This window comes from Neoarius graeffei, chromosome 1 (assembly GCF_027579695.1).
Source record: "Neoarius graeffei isolate fNeoGra1 chromosome 1, fNeoGra1.pri, whole genome shotgun sequence".
Taxonomy (NCBI): Eukaryota; Metazoa; Chordata; class Actinopteri; order Siluriformes; family Ariidae; genus Neoarius; species Neoarius graeffei.
In genome coordinates this window covers 36,565,493-36,590,606 of record NC_083569.1, presented here as the reverse complement: position 1 = coordinate 36,590,606, position 25,114 = coordinate 36,565,493, and the positions used below count along the sequence as shown (strand labels likewise).

The 25,114-nt window shown below is 41.7% G+C and overlaps 1 protein-coding gene across 3 annotated transcripts in view; it reads left to right on the top strand.

Annotated features, from left to right (window-relative positions):
- Positions 1–25,114, top strand: part of dars2 (aspartyl-tRNA synthetase 2, mitochondrial) — a 119,081-nt gene that overhangs the window by 46,143 nt on the left and 47,824 nt on the right. For all 3 annotated transcript variants that reach the window (XM_060931251.1, XM_060931242.1, XM_060931233.1), the window contains 3 exons: positions 21,681–21,750; positions 21,993–22,172; positions 23,942–24,049. In XM_060931251.1, the coding sequence (XP_060787234.1) occupies positions 21,681–21,750; positions 21,993–22,172; positions 23,942–24,049 (358 nt within the window). The remainder of the gene's footprint in view (positions 1–21,680; positions 21,751–21,992; positions 22,173–23,941; positions 24,050–25,114) is intronic.

Sequence of the window (25,114 nt, the reverse complement as noted above, 5' to 3'; positions counted from 1 at the left end):
GGGCAAGTTTGTACAGTGCTCGTATTACTTCCACCAAGGAGGTTATGTTTTTTGTGCAGTGTGTCTGAATGTAAACAGGATTGTACAAACTCCACCAGCCCACTTTCCATGAAATTTGGTGGAAGCCTGTGGCATGTGCTAAAGAAGAACCCATTAAATTTTGGAGCTGATCCAAGTCACGAGCTGGATCCATGAATTTAATTTCCTTTTTGCTAATGTGCGAGATGTGGCATTTGGCCTTGGAGGAGGGCTGTACTCCCTGAGTGCCCTTCTAGTTTATGTATTTAATGACACAATCTGTGAGCTTCCTCTGAAAAACTAATCATATGCCAAATTAAGATCATCCACCATGTAAGATTGTTGGATTGCCTATCCCTAGTGTACTAACCCGGTTTCCAGCAAAGTTGGGATATTTTCCAAAATGCAGTAAAAACCAAAAATGTGTGATTTGTTAGTTCATGTGAACCTTTATTTAACTGACAAACGGGGCGGAGCTAAGGGGTGGCCGGGGTGGCCGTGGCCACCCCAGGGCACGCCGTGGCCCCGCCGTGGCCACCCCAGGGCCGGACAATACAATTTATAAAACCGATATGTCCCACAAAATGTTAGTTCCGCCCGCTGGATTTTTGTTCCGCCTATTTGGTTTCTGCAGGGATGCATATTACCGTAGCACATAAACATTTTGCGTGTTCAAGCAGCAGGTGGTATCAGATAGTCATGCTCTAGTCCGATAACACAACAACCTACGAACTGTGTGAACGTGTGATTAATTTGGGATGCAAGTTATTCATCTCTTGTACTCTCCAAGTTTTCTCACTTTGTAGACATACAGTTACAATTCTGTCCTCAGAGTTTCCAGAAATCTCCCGAGTTTCCAGAAATCTCCACTCTGCCCGGGGTTTTTGAAAGTATCCGTTTTCAGTGACCTGAAACCTTCGTTTACATGTAAATGCAACCATATAGATAAATATGCGTCTTTATAGATATCCGGTTACAGTGGGATTTGTGCTGTGTGCACACACAGATAGATACTAGATAGATAGAAAGCAAAATGTCGGTGGTTTTCGATTGTGCGACTCAAAAGAGAAAATTACGTCGGCAAGTTAGCTGTCTGTGAATCACTTTGCTCACTCTAACCGCAGAATACAACCCCGATTCCAAAAAAGTTGGGACAAAGTACAAATTGTAAATAAAAATGGAATGCAATGATGTGGAAGTTTCAAAATTCCATATTTTATTCAGAATAGAACATAGATGACATATCAAATGTTTAAACTGAGAAAATGTATCATTTAAAGAGAAAAATTTGGTGATTTTTAAATTTCATGACAACAACACATCTCGAAGTTGGGACAAGGCCATGTTTCCCACTGTGAGACATCCCCTTTTCTCTTTACAACAGTCTGTAAACGTCTGGGGACTGAGGAGACAAGTTGCTCAAGTTTAGGGATAGGAATGTTAACCCATTCTTGTCTAATGTAGGATTCTAGTTGCTCAACTGTCTTAGGTCTTTTTTGTCGTATCTTCCGTTTTATGATGCGCCAAATGTTTTCTATGGGTGAAAGATCTGGACTGCAGGCTGGCCAGTTCAGTAGCCGGACCCTTCTTCTACGCAGCCATGATGCTGTAATTGATGCAGTATGTGGTTTGGCATTGTCATGTTGGAAAATGCAAGGTCTTCCCTGAAAGAGACGTCGTCTGGATGGGAGCATATGTTGCTCTAGAACCTGGATATACCTTTCAGCATTGATGGTGTCTTTCCAGATGTGTAAGCTGCCCATGCCACACGCACTAATGCAACCCCATACCATCAGAGATGCAGGGTTCTGAACTGAGCGCTGATAACAACTTGGGTCGTCCTTCTCCTCTTTAGTCCGAATGACACGGCGTCCCTGATTTCCATAAAGAACTTCAAATTTTGATTCGTCTGACCACAGAACAGTTTTCCACTTTGCCACAGTCCATTTTAAATGAGCCTTGGCCCAGAGAAGACGTCTGCGCTTCTGGATCATGTTTAGATACGGCTTCTTCTTTGAACTATAGAGTTTTAGCTGGCAACGGCGGATGGCACGGTGAATTGTGTTCACAGATAATGTTCTCTGGAAATATTCCTGAGCCCATTTTGTGATTTCCAATACAGAAGCATGCCTGTATGTGATGCAGTGCCGTCTAAGGGCCCGAAGATCATGGGCACCCAGTATGGTTTTCCGGCCTTGACCCTTACGCACAGAGATTCTTCCAGATTCTCTGAATCTTTTGATGATATTATGCACTGTAGATGATGATATGTTCAAACTCTTTGCAATTTTACACTGTCGAACTCCTTTCTGATATTGCTCCACTATTTGTCGGCGCAGAATTAGGGGGATTGGTGATCCTCTTCGCATCTTTACTTCTGAGAGCCGCTGCCACTCCAAGATGCTCTTTTTATACCCAGTCATGTTAATGACCTATTGCCAATTGACCTAACAAGTTGCAATTTGGTCCTCCAGCTGTTCCTTTTTTGTACCTTTAACTTTTCCAGCCTCTTATTGCCCCGTCCCAACTTTTTTGAGATGTGTTGCTGTCATGAAATTTCAAATGAGCCAATATTTGGCATGAAATTTCAAAATGTCTCACTTTCGACATTTGATATGTTGTCTATGTTCTGTTGTGAATACAATATCAGTTTTTGAGATTTGTAAATTATTGCATTCCGATTTTATTTACAATTTGTACTTTGTCCCAACTTTTTTGGAATCGGGGTTGTACAACTTTTAATGTTTGTCTGTTACATGAAAATATAGAGATGTTGTGTGTTACTGGTGGGAGTACACATTGAATGATTTAATAATTGTCACACTCATACATACACAACACTCATGCATTCTCTCAACACACACTCTCCCCCACCCCTCTCATGCACCACATTTCTATATTTACATGCAACACACTCACTCATACACAACACTTATGCACTCTCTTAACACACTGTCTATCTCACTCTCACACACAATTTGTGCACTGCATTTCTATATTTACATGTAAAATTCATACACTCTCAACACAGACACACAACTCATGCACTAAATTTTTATATTTAAATGTAACACTCATGCACTGTCTTAACTCTCTCTCTCTCTCTCATATATGAACACATACTTCAATCTCTTAACACACACTATGTCTTTCTCTCACTCACTATAAGATACAACTCATGCACTCTCAACACACACCCTCTCTTATATATACACACACACACACACACACACACACACACACCACTCATGCATGATGCACTACATTTCTATATTTACATGTAACACACTCACTGGTATACACAACACTCGTGCACTCTCAACACACACACTCACCCACACACCACCCATGCACTACATTTCTATATTCACATATAACACACACAACACTCCTGCACTCTGAACATACACTCTCTCTCTCACACACACAACTTATGCACTTCATTTTTGTATTTACATGTAACATATCTTCACACACACATACAATTCGTATACTACAGCTCATCTATATCTACATGCAGTGCACATACTTTCCCCCCTCTCTCTGTCTCTCTCTCTCACACACACACACACACACACACACACACACACACACACACACACACCACTCATGCACTACACCTCATCTATGTCATGTGTTACATCAGTGTAACACACACACACACACACACACACACACACATTTTGTAACTCAACACATTGTTTGTACAGTACTTACAATGGACAAGATCACAACATGTTGTAAGTGTTTACATATGCTGTATGTATGAGTTAAGTATACAAGTATTTTCCTTTTCCTGAGCAAAGCACTCTTTATTCAAGCCTGACTAATATCCTTACTACTTCCCAGGTGCCTGGAACAGGTGATCTTTTAGTTTTTACTTCTGCATTTTAGTAGTGATCGTTAAAATCCTGATGCTTAACTAGAGTAAACAAGTTGGATGGTTTCTTTGTTTTGCAGATGCTTTGTTCCATAAATAAATTAATACATTAATTTCTGACCTCTTGGCTCACATGGGTTTTGTTCATGAGTTAGGCACCAGATATGCCACCAGATACATCAGAATACAGGAAATCAAATCTAGCTAATTCAAAATTTCCTGGGGGAGGACCCCCAGACCCCCCCCCCCCCCCCATTTAGTCACAGCATGGCCACCCCTTGTATATCCTTGGCCACCCCATGTAAAAATGTAAAAAATCCTGGCTACGCCACTGCTGACAAAAGTACAAAGATGATTTTCAATAGTTTTACTGACCAACTTGATAGTATTTTGTAAATGTAAGCAAAGTTAGAAGTTGATGCCTGCAACACACTCAAAAAAGTTGGAACGGCGGCATTATTAGCATTGTTACATTTACCTTTCCTTTAATAACACTTTTTAATCATATGGGATCTGAGGATACTAATTGTTGTAGTTTTGCAATTGTAATTTTTGTCCATTCTTGCTTGATACAAGACTTCAGCTGCTCAACAGTCCGTGGTCGCTGTTGTCCGATTCTCCTCTTCATGATACACCATACATTCTCAATTGGAGACAGATCTGGACTGGCAGCAGGCCAGTCAAACACATGCACTCTAGGTCTGTGAAGCCACATTGCTGTAGTCCATGCAGAATGAGGCCTGGCATTGTCCCACTCAAATAAGCATGGACTTCCCGGGAAGAGATGCTGCCTTGATGAACATGTCTCTCTAAAATCCCAATATACACCCCAATATATCAAAGGTACCTTCACACACGTGCACTCACCCATGCCATGGGAACTGATGCCCCCCATACCATCACAGACACTGGCTTTTCCATCTTTCCCTGATAAACTAGATGGTCGTGTTCACCTTCGGCACTGAAAACTCGACGTCTGGTTTTCCCCAAAATAAACTGAAATATGGACTCCTCTGACCACAGCACACACTGTCTTTCAGTCCATATGAGATGAGTTCGGGCCCAGAAAAATCAGCGGTATTTCTGCATAGTATTGATAAATGGCTTCTTCCTTGTGTAATACAGTTTCAGGTAGCATCGCTGGATGCAGCGGCAGACTCTGTTAAGTGACAACAGTTTTCCGAAGTACTCCTGAGCACATGTGGCTATATTTGTCAAATAAGCATGACAGTTTTTCAGGCAGTGCCATCCAAGGGCTCGAAGGTCGCGCACATTCAACAGTGGTTTCCGACCTTGCCCTTTACGCACAGAGATGTCTCTGAATTCTCTGAATCTTTCCACAATATTATGTACTGTAGATTTTGAAAGACCTAAAATCGTGTGTTGAGATGTTTTCTTTTTGACTTGGCGAACAACTCTGTCACGAATTTTGGCACAAAGGGGTGAACCATAACCAATCCTTGCTTGCAAAGACTGAGCCTTTTTTGGTATATTGGTGTATGCTCCCTTCTATACCCAATCATGTTACCAATTAATCTGCTTATTGTGGAATCTTCCAAAATGGTGTTTACTTGAATATCATATAAACTTTTCAGTCCTATTTTGCGTCTGGCCCAACTTTTTGTGTTGTGTTGCAGGCATCAAATTCTAACTTCGTTTATATTTACAAAATACAATTAAGTTGGTCATTAAAACTATTGAAAATCATTTCTTTGTACTTTTGTCAGTTAAATAAAGGTTCACGTGAAATTAACAAATCAGAGTTTTGCTTTTATATTTTTTAAATATCCCAACTTTTATGGAAATGGGGTTTGTAAATGCTGAACCTAAAAATGATGAAATTCCATTTAAGGACAATGTTAAATATATAAATATATGATATATAATGTGATATTAGGGGCGGCACGGTGGTGTAGTGGTTAGCGCTGTCGCCTCACAGCAAGAAGGTCCGGGTTCGAGCCCCATGGCCGGCGAGGGCCTTTCTGTGTGGAGTTTGCATGTTCTCCCCGTGTCCGCGTGGGTTTCCTCCGGGTGCTCCGGTTTCCCCCACAGTCCAAAGACATGCAGGTTAGGTTAACTGGTGACTCTAAATTGACCGTAGGTGTGAATGTGAGTGTGAATGGTTGTCTGTGTCTATGTGTCAGCCCTGTGATGACCTGGCGACTTGTCCAGGGTGTACCCCGCCTTTTGCCCGTAGTCAGCTGGGATAGGCTCCAGCTTGCCTGCGACCCTGTAGAAGGATAAAGCGGCTAGAGATGATGAGATGAGATATATTATGAATTAATTCTTTGTATCATTGCTGTGTGTGTGTGTGTGTGTGTGTGTGTGTGTGTGTGTACAGTATATATGGATAAAATTATGAACTACACTTACTTGAAGTGAGCAGTAAGCATAAGGATGAGTGACCTTTTTAACACGTTTTTACAGGAGAGGACATTGAATAAAAAATGGGCTGTTTTTATTTGCCTACATATTGCACACACATTAGGGTTTCATGTCCTCGATTTAATATCTTTTGGTCACGTTCACATTAAATGTGCACTTCACATTCAATGATGGTGCACTCCTGCTGAAACTCTCGAGTTTTTCATTTCAAGAGGGTTTTCTTTTATGCTTTCTGCTACCATCAGTACACATTAATAGGGTACTTCTAGTTCTTAGTGCAGAAAGAGGATGTGCCATATTCAAAGCTATTTTATTATAAGCTGGCAGCTGAATAATAAGGATGAAAGCCATATTGTAATAAGTGTATTAGGTGCCTCTTACCTTTTTGTTTATTTTATTAGCATACCATTTTCCTATTTGTATATAATTAAATTAGTCTTTTTATTATTTATTTATACCCCTGCTCAGAAAAAAAGGGAGGGGGTTATACTGTTTTTTTTTTTTTTTTTTAACCTCTGTCTGTTTGTCCATATTTCCATATGTCTGAAACACACTTTTTCTCAGCAACCACAAATCATAGCCACTTGGTACCAAACTTCAGCTTGGGGTTCTATACCATCTATGCTGTTTTGAGGTCTGTCCCACATCGACTTCCTGTTTACTGACTGAATGTATTTATGAAACATATAGAGTGGATTTTGACGCTATTTCAAGAAGCAAAATGCTATTTCAAAATGACAGTTTACTCGGATGCTATGTGAAATCCCTGGGGAGTGACACTGCTCTTTACTTACTGGTTTCAGGGTTAATTATTGGTTGAAGTCAACATTCTTAATAAGTGTCCTATTCCTTCGGTTGCTTGCATTCTGATATAAAAGGGGGGGGGGGTGGATACGTAAGTGAGCAGTAGCTCACAGTTGAGCTTTTTTTTTTTAAATTGTCTCTCGCTTTAATGTTACAACCCCGATTTCAAAAAAAGTTGGGACAAAGTACAAATTGTAAATAAAAACGGAATGCAATGATGTGGAAGCTTCAAAATTCCATATTTTATTCAGAATAGAACATAGATGACATATCAAATGTTTAAACTGAGAAAATGTATCATTTAAAGAGAAAAATTTGGTGATTTTTAAATTTCATGACAACAACACATCTCGAAGTTGGGACAAGGCCATGTTTCCCACTGTGAGACATCCCCTTTTCTCTTTACAGCAGTCTGTAAACGTCTGGGGACTGAGGAGACAAGTTGCTCAAGTTTAGGGATAGGAATGTTAACCCATTCTTGTCTAATGTAGGATTCTAGTTGCTCAACTGTCTTAGGTCTTTTTTGTCGTATCTTCCGTTTTATGATGCACCAAATATTTTCTGTGGGTGAAAGATCTGGACTGCAGGCTGGCCAGTTCAGTACCCGGACCCTTCTTCTACGCAGCCATGATGCTGTAATTGATGCAGTATGTGGTTTGGCATCGTCATGTTGGAAAATGCAAGGTCTTCCCTGAAAGAGACGTTGTCTGGATGGGAGCATATGTTGCTCTAGGACCTGGATATACCTTTCAGCATTGATGGTGTCTTTCCAGATGTGTAAGCTGCCCATGCCACACGCACTAATGCAACCCCATACCATCAGAGATGCAGGCTTCTGAACTGAGCGCTGATAACAACTTGGGTCGTCCTTCTCCTCTTTAGTCCGAATGACACGGTGTCCCTGGTTTCCATAAAGAACTTCAAATTTTTTTTTGTCTGACCACAGAAGAGTTTTCCACTTTGCCACAGTCCATTTTAAATGAGCCTTGGCCCAGAGAAGACGTCTGCGCTTCTGGATCATGTTTAGATATGGCTTCTTCTTTGAACTATAGAGTTTTAGCTGGCAACGGCAGATGGCACGGTGAATTGTGTTCACAGATAATGTTCTCTGGAAATATTCCTGAGCCCATTTTGTGATTTCCAATACAGAAGCATGCCTGTATGTGATACAGTGCCGTCTAAGGGCCCGAAGATCACGGGCACCCAGTATGGTTTTCCGGCCTTGACCCTTACGCACAGAGATTCTTCCAGATTCTCTGAATCTTTTGATGATGATATTATGCACTGTAGATGATATGTTCAAACTCTTTGCAATTTTACACTGTCGAACTCCTCTCTGATATTGCTCCACTATTTGTCGGCGCAGAATTAGGGGGATTGGTGATCCTCTTACCATCTTTACTTCTGAGAGCCGCTGCCACTCCAAGATGCTCTTTTTATACCCAGTCATGTTAATGACCTATTGCCAATTGACCTAATGAGTTGCAATTTGGTCCTCCAGCTGTTCCTTTTTTGTACCTTTAACTTTTCCAGCCTCTTATTGCCCCTGTCCCAACTTTTTTGAGATGTGTTGCTGTCATGAAATTTCAAATGAGCCAATATTTGGCATGAAATTTCAAAATGTCTCACTTTCGACATTTAATATGTTGTCTATGTTCTATTGTGAATACAATATCAGTTTTTGAGATTTGTAAATTATTGCATTCCGTTTTTATTCACAATTTGTACTTTTGTCTCAACTTTTTTGGAATCGGGGTTGTACATTTGACGACAAGAAATTGATCATCTTCCATCTCTTCACAAGTACTGATTTTATAGCTGCAGTATTCTTTGAAGGTGTACTGTGATCTTGGTTTATTGTCAAATAACATGCTAATTGACGACAGGTCACACTGTGTGTTACGAGTCTGTTGCCATTTTGGGTAGAATATACAGTATGATGTCACATCAGTGTTTTAGTCAAGTCACTAAACCTCTGAGTCCAGTGTTGAGTCCCAGTGTTCAAGTCCAAGTCATTAAAAAATAATTTCGAGTCGAGTCTGAGAACAAGACTCCACCCGCACCATTTGACGGCGGCTGTTTTAGCGCCATTAACATTAGTTTGTTCCTGAACATGACGTATGAACAGGTGAATATGCATTCTCTTTGTCAGGGAGTGTAAAGTTTTCTGTCAGAGATGGTTGGGAGACGGATGGAAGTGCAGAAGGTGTGTTTACTGTATTTATACAAGTGAAGACGGTAAACAATCCAGAACAGCAGGCAAAATCGTAAAATGGTGAAACAGCCGATAGGTCAAGCGAGGCACAAACAGGCCATCGTGGACTCGGCAGAATCACAGACGAGAAACAGGAAATCAGGGATCAGGAACCCAAACAAGGAGATGAGGCTTGGTAATGTGTCAGCAATGCAACTCAATACTTCGCAAAGTAAGTGCGTTTTCACAGTTTTTAATGTTGGCGTGCTGTTGGCGTGGCGTCTTAATCCTGTGCAGGTGCGAGTGGCCTGAGATGCACGCGCCAGGTGTGACACTCTTGGACAAAATTAGTACAAAAATGAATCCAGATATAAATATCTTATGCCAAATTTATTATGTATGGCATGTTACAAAAAATACAGAAAAAAATCCCAGCCCTCATCTTCAATTTATGAGTCTGAATAAAGTTAACGCACGAGTCCAAGTCTGAGTCACGATTCCTTAAAATTAGGGCACGAGTTGGACTGGACTACTACAAGCCTGCATCACGTTAATTTAAAAAAGAAAGAAAAAGAAACGTTGGAGAGTGCACACATGATATCCAAGCGCATTGTAATTTGATATAAATTTCCTCAACAGCCTTAAACTTTTAATATAATGTATTCTAGACAAGTATCAACTGACAAAAAAATAGTTGGAGTTAAAAGTTCTGTTTTGTAGACTCATTTTTGCTTCCAGCTGTTCATTAAACTTTTTTTTTTCCAAGAGGTGAATCACTCAAACATTTTATGCTTGTTAAATTCTCCTAACATTTAAAAGGAAGAATAATAAAATCTGACATTTTTGCCAGTCGAATTCAAGCCACGTTTCTATTTGGTGTCATGTTCAGTTATAATTGGATTTCTGGCCTTTTGAGTTTGACCTGTCAGATTAGGTTTCATGTGTAATTTTCTGATTATTTGGCACACACTGTTTTCCAGGTTGTTTCAGGTCAGGGTATGAGAGAACCTTCACCTGGCATGATGAAGAGATGGCCTGTCTCCATTCTTTGTTAAAAAGCTGTTCAGGTTTTGTCGCTGTTGACGTCATTGGGCCTGGGCTATATGATGATCTCATGATAAATTACAGTGCTCAGCGTAAATGAGTGCACCCCCTTTGAAAAGTAACATTTTAAACAATATCTCAATGAACACAAACAATTTCCAAAATGTTGACAAGACAAAGTTTAATCTAACATCTGTTTAACTTATAACGTGAAAGTAAGGTTAATAATATAACTTAGATTACACATTTTTCAGTTTTACTCAAATTAGGGTGGTGCAAAAATGAGTACACCCCACAACAAAAACTACTACATCTAATACTTTATGGCCTCCATGATTTTTAATGACAGCACCAAGTCTTCTAGGCATGGAATGAACAAGTTGGCGACATTTTGCAACATCAATCTTTTTCCATTCTTCAACAATGACCTCTTTTAGTGACTGGATGCTGGATGGAGAGTGATGCTCAACTTGTCTCTTCAGAATTCCCCATACGTGTTCGATTGGGTTCAGATCAGGAGACATACTTGGCCACTGAATCACTTTCACCCTGTTCTTCTTCAGAAATCCAACAGTGGCCTCAACAGCCTGTGTGTTTAGTCATGATGGAAAAGTGCACAACGACCAAGGGCACAGAGTGATGGTAGCATCTTCTCTTTCAGTATAAAGCAATACATCTGTGAATTCATGATGCCATCAATGAAATGCAGCCCCACATAAGGACACTGCCACCACCATGTTTCACTGTAGGCATCCTGCATTTTTCTTTGTATTCCTCACCTTTGCGACGCCAGTTTTGAAGCCATCAGTTCCAAAAACATTTATCTTGGTCTCATCACTCCAGAGTATAGAGTCCCAGTAGTCTTCATCTTTGTCAGCATGGGCCCTGGCAAACTCTAGGCGGGCTTTTTTGTGCCTGGGCTTTAGGAGAGGCTTCTTTCGGGGACGGCATCCATGCATGCCATTCCTCTGCAGTGTACGCCGTATTGTGTCATGGGAAATAGTCACCCCAGTTTGGCTTTCTACTTCTTTAGATAACTGCAGTGAACTTGCATGCTGATTTTCTTCAACCCTTCTCATCAGAAGACGCCCCTGTCGAGGTGTTAATTTCCGTGGACGACCTGGACGTCTCTGTGAGATGGTTGCAGTTCCATCTTTCTTAAATTTTTGTACCACTTTTGCTACAGTATTCTGACTGATAAGTAAAGCTTTGCTGATCATCTTGTAGCCTTCACCTTTGTGGTGTAAAGAAATTCTTTTCTTTGGGGAATTCTGAAGAGACAAGTTGAGCATCACTCTCCATCCAGCATCCAGTCACTAAAAGAGGTCATTGATGAAGAATGGAAAAAGATTGATGTTGCAAAATGTCGCCAACTTGTTCATTCCACGCCTAGAAGACTCGGTGCTGTCATTAAAAATCATGGAGGCCATACAAAGTACTAGATGTCGTAGTTTTTGTTGTGGGGTGTACTCATTTTTGCACCACCCTAATTTGAGTAAAACTGAAAAATGTGTAATCTAAGTTATATTATTAACCTTACTTTCCCGTTAAGTTAAACAGATGTTCTATTAAACTTTGTCTTGTCAACATTTTGGAAATTGTTTGTGTTCATTGAGATATTGTTTAAAATGTTACTTTTCAAAGGGGGTGTACTCATTTACGCTCAGCACTGTATGTCACAATGCAGTTTTTCTGAGAGAGTTGGATATCTTTTTTTATATTTGGGCTGTTTCACAATCAGGGTATACTTTTCAGGTCCACAATAGTTTGAAAATGAAGCCTCAGATTTTTGTTTCCCTGCTGCCAAAAATGATCTTTCGAGATGGAAATTAACTGAGCTACAGGTCATATACTGGGCATGTTAGGGTACTTGTGGTGAGAAGACAGCATGTAGTGCGTTTCTAAAATTGACCCACTTTCTTATAGTCCGCAAGAGTAAGGTATACGAAGTGGAAAAATTGTTGAAACTGATGTGATTTTAAGTACAAATTTTTGATGTTTGTATGCAGTGGTAATTGTGATGACAACTGAAGTGGCGACCACAGTCCTTGTGGTTTTCCAGAGGGGACCCTTTTTGACGGACTCGCAATTCAACCACATGTGGAGCTCTGCTGCAAGTGTGCCTCACACCTGTTTCAGATTCTGGTTTTTACTGTACAACAACAGTGTTCTGCTTCAAAAGTGTCAAATATTTTCTTTAAAAAAATCACTTACAACCTCATCGTATAGTGAGTGATTTTCCAGAGAGGACATTTTTGACGGGCAAAGGATACTGCCGGAGGGACTTGGTTTAAAAAAAAAAATTAACTTCAACTTGGGCGGCACGGTGGTGTAGTGGTTAGCGCTGTCGCCTCACAGCAAGAAGGTCCGGGTTCGAGCCCCGTGGCCGGCGAGGGCCTTTCTGTGCGGAGTTTGCATGTTCTCCCCGTGTCCGCGTGGGTTTCCTCCGGGTGCTCCGGTTTCCCCCCACAGTCCAAAGACATGCAGGTTAGGTTAACTGGTGACTCTAAATTGACCGTAGGTGTGAATGTGAGTGTGAATGGTTGTCTGTGTCTATGTGTCAGCCCTGTGATGACCTGGCGACTTGTCCAGGGTGTACCCCGCCTTTCGCCTGTAGTCAGCTGGGATAGGCTCCAGCTTGCCTGCGACCCTGTAGAACAGGATAAAGCGGCTAGAGATAATGAGATGAGAACTTCAACTTGAATATCTTTCTGTTGTGAATGAAAGTACACATCCCAAAGTAAAACCTAGTTAGTGCTATAAAAAAATGCAATTCTGAATTTAACCAGTGAAATCTAAGTCTAATATTTAAAGGAAATGACCACAAGATCAAAATTGAGCCAGCATTTGACTCCTACAAGCATATTTATAAGCACTAATTAGAGACAGTACTGCTGTAGGTGAGGCTGGTGTGTCCCTGTAAAATAAGGTATCTGTCCATCCAGCCACAGAATGCAGCATTTAAAAAAATAATAATAACTGACTGACTGAAAGCAGCTGATTTGTGTGGAGCCCTGGAAGGGACATGTTGGGGCCGGGGAAGATGAACTTGCAAAATGGTATTTTTTACACCTTCTTCTTTTGGCTGCTCCCGATTAGGGGTCACCACAGCGGATCTTTTGTCTCCGTTGCTCCCTGTCTTCCGCATCCTTCTCTACCACACCTGCCACTTTCATGTCCTCTCTCACCACATCCATGTAGCTCCTCTTTGGCCTTCCTCATTTTCGTTTGCCTGGCAGCTCCATCCTCAACATTCTCCTTCCAACATGCTCTGCATCTCTTCTCAGGATGTGCCCATACCATCTTAGTCTCATCTCTCTTAGCTTCATTCCCAAGCTCTCCACATGTGCTGTCCCTCTGATGTGCTCGTTCCTTATCCTGTCCAACCTTGTCACTCCCATCGCAACCCTTAAAGCTCATAGGGAACGGTTTTAATTTTATGCACATTTGAAACCTTATATGTTAAAAAACCCTCTGTAATTTTCTTCTGGTCCCAAGAAGTATTGTTAATAAGTAATAATTAAAATAAGTTAGCGCGGATCGTGGAGAATTTCTGTTCGGCTATTTTCATGACCACTCGGCGCGTGACGCCATTTAAGCCAAACAAATCACTTGAGTTGAGTCCATTTCCGTTTACTTACATTGCCGTTCGGCTTGAGTGCAGACGTGCGTTCAGGAATTTCCAAAGAAAAAACATGCCTTATTGTTGTACAGTGAACTGTAACAACGGGACCGGTTCAGGAAGAAGTTTTTACCTTTTTCTGAGAGAGTAGAAGAGGCAGAGAGAGTGGATTGGCTTTTTCCGAAAAAGGAGAAGAGGCGGAGCGAGTGGGTTGGCTTTTTCCGAAAAGAAAGAGGCGGAGCAAGTGGATTGGCTTTTTCCGAAAAGAAAGAGGCGGAGCGAGTGGGTTGGCTTTTTCCGAAAAAGGAGAAGAGGCGGAGAGAGTGGATTGTGCGCATGAAGCCAGAGGGTTTTTTTTTTCCGGAAGAGGAGACGAGGCGGAGAGAGTGGATTTTGTGCATGAAACAAAATCAAGCAGTCAAAGAAGAAACGGACCAGCAACGCCCAAGCAAAAAGGAGAAGATTGGAGGTAAACATTTTTACTTTTGCTCGCAATTGACAAGTCAAGAATCCTGAGGGATCCTGTACAATCATTGTGGAAATGAGACAAAGGGATATTTCCTTGCTTAGAGTAGGCTATAAATAGTATAATGCCGCGGATGGCAGGCTAATGTGGCCTACCGGCGCACTGTCCAGTAATCGTTACTGATATCCACGAGGGAGGGTGGTTTAATTATTCTTCAAAAGGGCTCTTATTTAGTATTACTACGAAAGTACGAATTTATCATAACTACCAGGATAAATCGTTTGGACGCGAGTCTTGTTGAGGTCCGGGGTCACCGCGATCAGAGTCGGCCGAGTCGCTGTCCGATTCCGAGGCCACACGGTCAAACCAATGAGCCGCATTCACCGAGTGCTTCGCAACAGCCATAGGTTCATACATGTATGGTTTCACCTCTCAATATTCAATTTGGAGAGTTCCTACTTCAAAATCGCTGTCGCTTTCAGACATTTTACACAACCTCTCATGACCAAAGTCTGTACACGTGTGTTCGGTTCGCAAATAAACACAGAGCTACTCCCAGTCTGTTTGGCTTAAATGACATCACGACGACGGTCCCCTGGCGGTGAAAGCGCGCCTAAGTGAGATGGAAACAAACCTTCAGAAATTGGGCAAAACGGTATATTTTAACCGTTTTATTCAATTTTAGGGTGCAAATTAAACACTAGGAAAATTGAATTTGCTTTTTGGGTCGTTCTTCTAGGCAATAAAGTTGATATTCTACATTTCGCCTATAACCTTTAACATCCTCAACTCCGCCACCTCCAACTTTGCCTCCTGTCTCTTCATTAAGGGTCTCTTCGTTTTTACGCACCTCCTACATTTCTGGAATGGCGCGAATGCACCTCTAAATAGAGTGTACACAACTTTTAAAATTTGCTAGGGTTAGAGTTTCCTGTTATTTTGCCAGAGCATTGCCCTGCCAAAAAAAAAAAAGGTCGTACACTCATATTTGATTACAGCAAGTATTCGTCATGGCGTTGTTTCGATAACCTTATGCAATGTCACAACATTTATTATTAATTGTTCACCAACATCTTGTGTTGAGAATGGGAGAGTCGAACCACTGCGTAAAGTCTTCTCCAGCACATCCCAAAGATTCTCAATGGGGTTAAAGTAACTTTCATGTCCCCAAACGCCACTTTTTTCCTTGTACAAAGCAACAATCGTTATGTTGATTGACCATGTGTTTTTGAACCACAGCTGATCCAAAAAGCCATAAATTTTTGGAAAATCAATAAAATCAGCCAATTCAGTCTCGGAATCTGCCGAGACTGAACCGGAAGATCCCGAAGGGGTGTGTGATGTCACACATGTAACAATCAGGTATCAATTTCGTTCCTGTGCTCAGCAGTGGTTAGACCAGTCTCGATATGGAATCACGTTTTGGAAAGAATTCTGATAGTGATTGGGATTCTTATATGTCGGATGAAGAGGCAGATGATTATCAAGGATATCCCGGAGTAAACGGTTCTTTTCGAGCCCCCAAGACGAACTGACGTTCACTCAGTTCACGACAGTCCCGCTCACTGCCGATAGCGCACCACCAGTCAGAGAGAATCGGAAACACAGATTGGTTTGTGGATTTTTATTCTAAGCTGGCTGCTGCAAAATATTTACATGTACCTCAATAAATGCAGAAATATAGTCTTTAAAACGTACACTTGGTGTACTTTTATTGAAAGAAAACACGAAGTGGGCGATAATGCAGGAATCGACGAACTGTCCAAATGTCAGATCAAATGTCATTTATTAAATAAATGGGTTTCTTTTTGCTTCAATAATCCCCATGTGGTCGTTCTGGTGGTGATTAATCAGATTTATTATTAGTAGGCGACACGAAGTCTGCCCGCTTCATTTGCACAAACCACACCCACTGTCGCTTTAGATTAGTGTCATTTCTCGGAAAGTCGTGAACCGAATGTCCTGTTGTATATGGATTTGATCATCCAAACACAACGCAGTGCTTTCCCATCGTTATTTTTGTAAGATTCCATCAATAATATCCAATTTCAATGAGTAAACAAGCACAGAGTCAGATGAACGGAAATGACCCAGATAACCGGGGTTCCACGCATGACTTCATGCGAGATTAGCCCTGAGGCAAGGCTGCCTTTTTCCGGGATTCGGACGCTGCGATTTACTTGCAAATAATTAATATTATTTCCCCCCTGTTTTATTAATTCATTTTGGTCATTACTAATAATGTATATTCATTTTAAAGCATTACAATAAGGCATTACATTCACTTTAAAGTGCATATTCTGGACCAATTTCGTTTTTATTTTTTTTTTATATGGAAGTATGTCCCTTTACACGCTCATCCAGAAGGGTAATTTTGCACAAGGCCATCTGTCTACAGTAGAAAAAAATAAAATAAAACGCGTCTGGAGAAATCCGAAGGGAGTCTGGAACCAGATTCGTGACGTCACATGCGGAAGCGCCAGCAGGCTGCGCGAGTTGCACGGTTTCAGTGCACAGCCTGTGTAGACCAAGTTTAGCCTCTAGTGATTTTGCATTGAAATATGGAATCGTCACCTGAGCGCAATGTTACTAAACCTTTGGATGAAGAATGTAATGAGATGTCAGAATTGGGGCTTCATCTGTTTGGATTTGATGATGATTCAAGTCGTGAAGACGATGGAGACAACACCGGGGATGTAAATAATACGGTCGTTTTCTCATAAACAAACCGGCGCTGACGTAGGATTCAGAAGGAGGCGTCCCGCACGTGACGTCACGAAAATCAACGTTTCCCGGGAAATCCAAATGCCAAGTTTTTTCAGCCTCAAACGGCTTGCTTTTCAACTGAATTTTTCTGGTATTGCGCAAGGTAAAAAAAATTGCGCAAAATGTGACAGATATTTGACCAACGTTTCATATAAAATAGGAGAATTACATTGACCTTGCTCCTGAATTTACCCGTGATATGCACTTTAAGGTCGGGACTCTGTGGTGGCCAATTCATGTGTGAAAATGATTCCTCGTGCTTCCTGAGGCATTCTTTCACAATCTGAGCCCTACTTTTATGCCTGTGCTATCAGGGAAGAAAAAATCCATTGATGTGAGAACCTGGTCGTTCAGGTCGTCGGCTGACCTTCATTTTATTGCCCCATAATGTTGTTGAGCCTCGACCTGACCAGCTGAAGCAACTCCAGAGCATAACACTGCCTCCAGAGGCTTGCACAGTAGCCACTATACATGATGGATGCATCGCTTCATGAGCTTCCCTTCTTACCCCGACACACCCGTCACTCAAGAACAGGGTAAATCTGGACTTATCAAACCACGTGACTTTTTTCCATTGCTCCAGAATCCAATCTTTATGCTCCCTAGCAAATTGAAGCCTGATTAGTCTCATTAACAAATGGCTTTCTTATGGACACACAACTGTTTTTAGTCCCAACCCTGTGATTTCTCATCACACTGTGAGTGTGGAAATGCTCTTACTTTCACTATTAAACATAGCCACGAGTTCTACTGTCTATTATTATCTCATCTCATCTCATTATCTCTAGCTGCTTTATCCTGTTCTACAGGGTCGCAGGCAAGCTGGAGCCTATCCCAGCTGACTACGGGCGAAAGGCGGGGTACACCCTGGACAAGTCGCCAGGTCATCACAGGGCTGACACATAGACACAGACAACCATTCACACTCACATTCACACCTACGGTCAATTTAGAGTCACCAGTTAACCTAACCTGCATGTCTTTGGACTGTGGGGGAAACCGGAGCACCCGGAGGAAACCCACGCGGACACGGGGAGAACATGCAAACTCCGCACAGAAAGGCCCTCGCCGGCCACGGGGCTCGAACCCGGACCTTCTTGCTGTGAGGCGACAGCGCTAACCACTACACCACCGTGCCGCCCTATTATTATTATTATTATTATTATTATTATTGTGCTTGCTCAAGCACACAGCAGCCCAATACGTTTTTTGGATCCACTACTCCTCCTAGGGCGTTTGAGATGGGCACCGTTCCAACTCTGAGACGTCTGGCCCGATGTGGTTTAGTGTGCTTGTATACAGCTTTTGGATCAACACGCCCATTCTCTTGTTCTTGTCATTTTTCTTTTGGTTTTTTTCCCGTACAGAATGAATAGGGCTCATGAATCGAATTGTGCTACTCGGACACGCTCCATCGCAGATGCACCAAACCTCATGTGATACTTCAGGCCAACTCCCCCGACACATACATGCAATCGGTTCTGACCCGCACTCATATTTTTCCTTTCTTTTTGCTCATCCCTTTTTCCTCCATAGGCTTGCATTTGATTTTTGGCCCCATTGAAAATGAATGGTGTTTCAGGAGAAAAACTTTCACTCTCCAAGTTTTTTAACCAAGTGACCAAACTTCAAGAAACTTCACTTGATGCTTCAGGCCAAGTCCCCGCACAGATCCATCCCCTCATCTGAGACCTGCGCTCGTCTTTTCTTTGGTTTTCACGCATCTCTTTTTACCTCCATAGGCTTCCATTATTTTTGGCCCCATTCAAATGAATGGAGTTTTGCTCAGTAACACTTCACCACACATCCACCAAACTTCACACGGCACCTCAGGCCAAATCACCATCACACACGTGATATCGGTTCCGACCCGCACTCGGCTTTGTCTTGCCTTTCATCCGTCCATTTTTTCTCCATTTTGCCGCTAATCAATGGAAGCTTGACTGAGTCATTCCTCCCTTCCCCCATAGGTGATGATGCATTTGGCAAGGATCTGCTAATTTGAGACTTTGACAGCAAATCAACTTCAACTCAATGGCCACTTCATTATGAATACTTACACGCACACACGATAGCAATTAGCATATAACCATTCACGTGTTACCATGCTAGCTGTTAGCATGTTACCCATTACAATATCATGCCTGTTGTTAGCTTGCGAGTTGTTAGCATGTTCACCATTAGCATGTTATCATGAGAGCTGTTAACATGTTAGGATTAGTATGGTAGCATGCAGAGTTCGCATGTTTGCTGTTAGCGAGTTTGCCTGAGCATGTTAGCATGCTAACTGTTAGCTGTTAGCATGTCACCCTCAGCGTGTTAGCATGCTAAAAGTTAACATACTAGCCATTAGCATGTTAGGCTGTTAGCATGATAGCTGTCAGCATATTAGCTTTAGTGTTTGAATTTTAACAAATAGCATGCTAATCATTAGCATGTTAGAATGCTAGCTGTTAGCATGTTATCTATTAGCATGTTAACATGCTAGCTTTTAGCATGTTAGTATGCTAACTGTTAGCATGCTAACTGTTAGCATGCTAGTATGCTAACTGTTAGCATGCTAGTATGCTAACTGTTAGCATTAGCATGTTGGCATGATAGTTGTTCTGCTACAGCTCAGCAAGCACACTTTGCATTTTCTCTGCGGAAATGCAGTCTAGTTATTATTTATTTATTTACCTGTAGCTTTAGGTACTAAAATTCGATCCATTTTGTCTCTCACGTTGCGCCCCCCCAGGGGGGGCGCGCCCCACACTTTGAAAAGCCCTGCATTAGACAATTCTTATCTCAGTTCCAGTCATTTCATCAATCTCCTTAGTTGTTTTCTTTCTTTGCTTGATGCAGGCCAGTAATTTGACTTTCTGAAACATAGTAACATTTTTCCCATGAGCACACGATATGTCTTCTGAAATGTTTAAGAAATGAGAAGCTACTCACTGCATCAGTGAGGGTTAAAAGGATTGTTGCCAGCTAAAACACGTCACTGCAGTAATTATCCAATCAAAGGCTGTTGTGTATTTGGTTATTTAAATCCAAATGTCGACTTTTTTTTTTTCGGCCCAGCAGTGTATATTCAAAACTTTTTTTGCTAGAGGGCCTGCACTGACGTCACCGAGTGGTGACGTTGGCATTGAAATCGAAACACCATGAAAACTGAAATCTCAATCTTGCAAAAGTACATCATTTTTTCCCCCCCTTCATATCCTTTCCAGAGCTCCACGGATTTGATATTAACCTTCTGTTAAATTTTTAAATATAAAAAGTTACATTTCTTTATATATATATATATATATATATATATATATATATATATATATAAACCGTGTTCTCCACTGTCGTTAATGACTCAGCAGCCCGCCGAGTCATAACGGCTAGAAGAGCTATTACCGCTGACTCATAAATGCGTCGCCGAGCCTTAATTTTTGGCTGCCCAGTCCAAAAAAAAAAAAGGTTTACTTCAAAGAAAAGTAAAACAATAACAACATATATTGGGAGTGTTATCTTCTTCCCCGGGCTCTGCTTTCTTCTATCCTGAGATAATCAGAGGCCCTTAACGCTTGCTCACTCACTTGTCACTATGCATGTGTAGTGCGGCGACAGAGGAGTGCGTGTCAGTTAAGTGGCTCCGATTGCCTCAGACCTCCGAGAGGAGTACGGTGGAAAGAAAAGACACATACTGCACATCAAATGAAAGGTAATTTTGTGTAGAATTCAACTAAAAACAAATATTCTATTCAATAAACATTTCAGTAATGGAGTGACAAAATAAATGTAAAGTCGGCTCCCAGTGTCAGAAGATTTTGCACAAAAGCAGCCACTTGCGAAATAAATAACATGCAACTTAGATGCCAGGAAATATTTCAAAATTTTCTGGTGCGAGGGGGGACACCCCCCTCACGAACCCCCCGGCGACGGCCGCTCAATACTACCGCCGAGCTATAACTTCAGGTAGTGGAGAACACTGATATATATACACAAGTTTGTGGACACCTGACCATCACACCCTTTTATGCTTTTGGAACATCCCATTCCAGACTTTGTCCCACTTTACTGCTAGATCTGCGTCCACTCTTCTGGGAAGGCTTTCCATTAGGTTTTGGAGCGTGGCTGAGGGAATTGTTTCATTCAGCCACACAGGTGTTAGTGAGATCAGAAACTGATGGGAGGCCTGGCGCACAGTCTGCGTTCCAGTTCATCCCAAAGTGGGGTTGGGGTCAGGGCTCTGTGCAGGACACTTGAGTTCTTCCAAACCAAGTTTCTTCATGGAGAATAGGCGCAGTGTCGAGCTGGAGCATGTTTGGGCCTTTTAGTTCCATTGAAGGGAAATTGTAATGCAGTGCTCCAGCATACAAAGACGTTGGATACAAATGTCTGCTTCCAACTTTGTGGCAGCAGTTTGAGGACGAACCACGTACGGGTTTGTCGAAATGAATCATGATTGACAGGCTCTTTGAACAAAGTCTTAAATCTCTGATTTAATGTGTGTGTGCTGTAACATCAGGTACTTTCAGCTGGCACGCTGTTACAGAGATGAAGGCGCCAAACCTGACAGACAGCCTGAATTCACACAGGTAATGACCCACAAAAGTCCAAAATTGGTTGTTGTACATGTGAGAATTGAGTTTGGCTCTGAATGCCAGTGAAAGCTGAGATGGGATGATTTGTCTTTCTCTGCCTCCCACACAATCTGCTAGCTGCGCTAAGAGCTTAAGGGGGAAGCTTCAAACAAAATGGCCTAGGCTTTGCTCAGCTCTGCTACTAATATCAATACAGCAACAGTCTTGTAAAAAAAAAAAGTCTTGTGCACATGTAGGTGGACATTGAGATGTCTTTTGTGGATGCGGCTGGAATCATGGCTCTGATCGAGGGCTTGTTGCACTACTCCTGGCCAGAAGACAAGGGGCCAGTCAGCACCCCCTTCCCCTGCTTGACGTACGAGGAAGCCATGAAAGATTACGGAGTGGACAAACCCGACACTAGATTTGGAATGAAGGTCAGCGTTTTTTTTGTTTTTTTTTTTAAACTGGTATGACAGACTAAGCATCTTGTTAAGCAAATACAGTGGTGCTTGAAAGTTTGTGAACCCTTTAGAATTTTCTATATTTCTGCATAAATATGACCTAAAACATCATCAGATTTTCACACAAGTCCTAAAAGTAGATAAAGAGAACCCAGTTAAACAAATGAGACAAAAATATTATACTTGGTCATTTATTTATTGAGGAAAATGATCCAATATTACATATCTGTGAGTGGCAAAAGTATGTGAACCTCTAGGATTAGCAGTTAATTTGAAGGTGAAATTAGAGTCAGGTGTTTTCAACCAATGGGATGACAATCAGGTGTGAGTGGGCACCCTGTTTTATTTAAAGAACAGGGATCTATCAAAGTCTGATCTTCACAACACGTTTGTGGAAGTGTATCATGGCACAAACAAAGGAGATTTCTGAGGACCTCAGAAAAAGCGTTGTTGATGTTCATCAGGCTGGAAAAGGTTACAAAACTACCTCTAAAGAGTTTGGACTCCACCAATCCACAGTCAGACAGATTGTGTACAAATGGAGGAAATTCAAGACCATTGTTACCCTCCCCAGGAGTGGTTGGCCAACAAAGATCACTCCAAGAGCAAGGCGTGTAATAGTCTGCGAGGTCACAAAGGGCCCCAGGGTAACTTCTAAGCAACTGAAGGCCTCTCTCACATTGGCTAATGTTCATGAGTCCACCATCAGGAGAACACTGAACAACAATGGTGTGCATGGCAGGGTTGCAAGGAGAAAGCCACTGCTCTCCAAAAAGAACGTTGCTGCTCGTCTGCAGTTTGCTAAAGATCACGTGGACAAGCCAGAAGGCTATTGGAAAAATGTTTTGTGGATGGATGAGACCAAAATAGAACTTTTTGGTTTAAATGAGAAGCATTATGCTTGGAGAAAGGAAAACACTGCAATCCAGCATAAGAACCTTATCCCATCTGTGAAACATGGTGGTGGTAGTATCATGGTTTGGGCCTGTTTTGCTGCATCTGGGCCAGGACAGCTTGCCATCATTGATGGAACAATGAATTCTGAATTATACCAGCGAATTCTAAAGGAAAATGTCAGGACATCTGTCCATGAACTGAATCTCAAGAGAAGGTGGGTCATGTAGCAAGACAATGACCCTAAGCACACAAGTCGTTCTACCAAAGAATGGTTAAAGAAGAATAAAGTTAATGTTTTGGAATGGCCAAGTCAAAGTCCTGACCTTAATCCAATCGAAATGTTGTGGAAGGACCTGAAGCAAACAATTTATGTGAAGAAACCCACCAACATCCCAGAGTTGAAGCTGTTCTGTACGGAGGAATGGGCTAAAATTCCTCCAAGCCAGTGTGCAGGACTGATCAACAGTTACCGGAAATGTTTAGTTGCAGTTATTGTTGCACAAGGGGGTCACACCAGATACTGAAAGCAAAGGCTCACATACTTTTGCCACTCACAGATATGTAATATTGGATCATTTTCTTCAATAAATAAATGACCAAGTATAATATTTTTGTCTCATTTGTTTAATCAGGTTCTCTTTATCTGCTTTTAGGACTTGTATGAAAATCTGATGATGTTTTAGGTCATATTTATGCAGAAATATAGAAAATTCTAAAGGGTTCACAAACTTTCAAGCACCACTGTATCTGATATTTCTTCTGTAGAAAGTATAATGCTTTTAAGTTGCATGTTTCTCGCGTTGAGTGTCTTTACTAATAAGGCTGCACTCTTTTTGCATGTATAGCTCGTGGATGTTAGCGAGATGTTCCAGCACACACAGATTGAGTTCATCAGGGATGCCGTCGTCCAACCAGGCGGTTGTGTCCAGGCCATCTGTGTTCCAGACGGAGCTGTAAGTAAGAGATACGAGCTCGCTGTCTCACTCTCTCTAACACAGTCATCATATCGTCAGACATAACGAATTGCTCACAGATTTATTTCTTTGTTAGCTGTAGCAAAATATTTGAAAGCGTCTCGTGCAGAGGGCTATCAATAATGAACGATCTCTGAGAAAAGATTCAAATGAATGTCTTCGTTTAGTTATTTATACCGAGAATAATCCTGTTGAGACGGAGATAAAATAGGACCGTGATTAAAAACGTACTCCACTTCCAAGCCAATCTGTTAACCCAGGATGCTTGTAATGATGGGTGGTAATCCAGAGTAAGAGGGTTGTAAATATAAAATCGGTCCATGATGTATGGACATATTGATGAGACTGAAGTCTTCTACTGCTGCTCACCTGAGAATCACTCACTCCTGGTGTGGAGGATACCACACAGATTGAATAAAGATAACTGTGCATGGTTTCACTTGTGCTGTGTTCACACTTATACCGGTACGAAAGTGGTATAACTGTATCGATACAAAGTATACCGGTACAGTTTAGTGCATCTGTCCACACTAGCGAGAAATGTTTGCGGTTTTCTTTCACGGAAGTTGAAATGCGCGTGCGCGAAATGTTTCCGTGGTTACCGAGTAACTTCGTTCCGAGAATATGGCGGATGAAACAGCGTGTGTGCTTTTTGTTGTCAGTGTACAGTCTGTATTTCTGGTGGTCATTTATTCAGTCGAATTGTATAAAACGCGCGAGGCAGTTGAGAAAGAAACAAAGAAAACGAATCTCCCTTTCTCCCCCCTCACTTTCTCCCTCTTTCCTTCTCTTCCCCTCACTTTCTCCCTCTTCCCTTCTCTTCCCATCCCTTCCTCTCCCTTTTCCCCTCTTCCTCCTTTCTTCCTCCCTCCCTCCCTCCCCTTCTCCCTTTCTCCCCCCTTTCTTTGCTCCATGTAGCTCCACGGTCGTTTTGAGCCATTTTGACGTTTTATTTACAGCTGGAAAGCGCGGGCGTATTGTATTGTATGAATAACCCGGAAGAAGTAACAATGGTTCATTGCGCATGCGCATTATATTTGTATC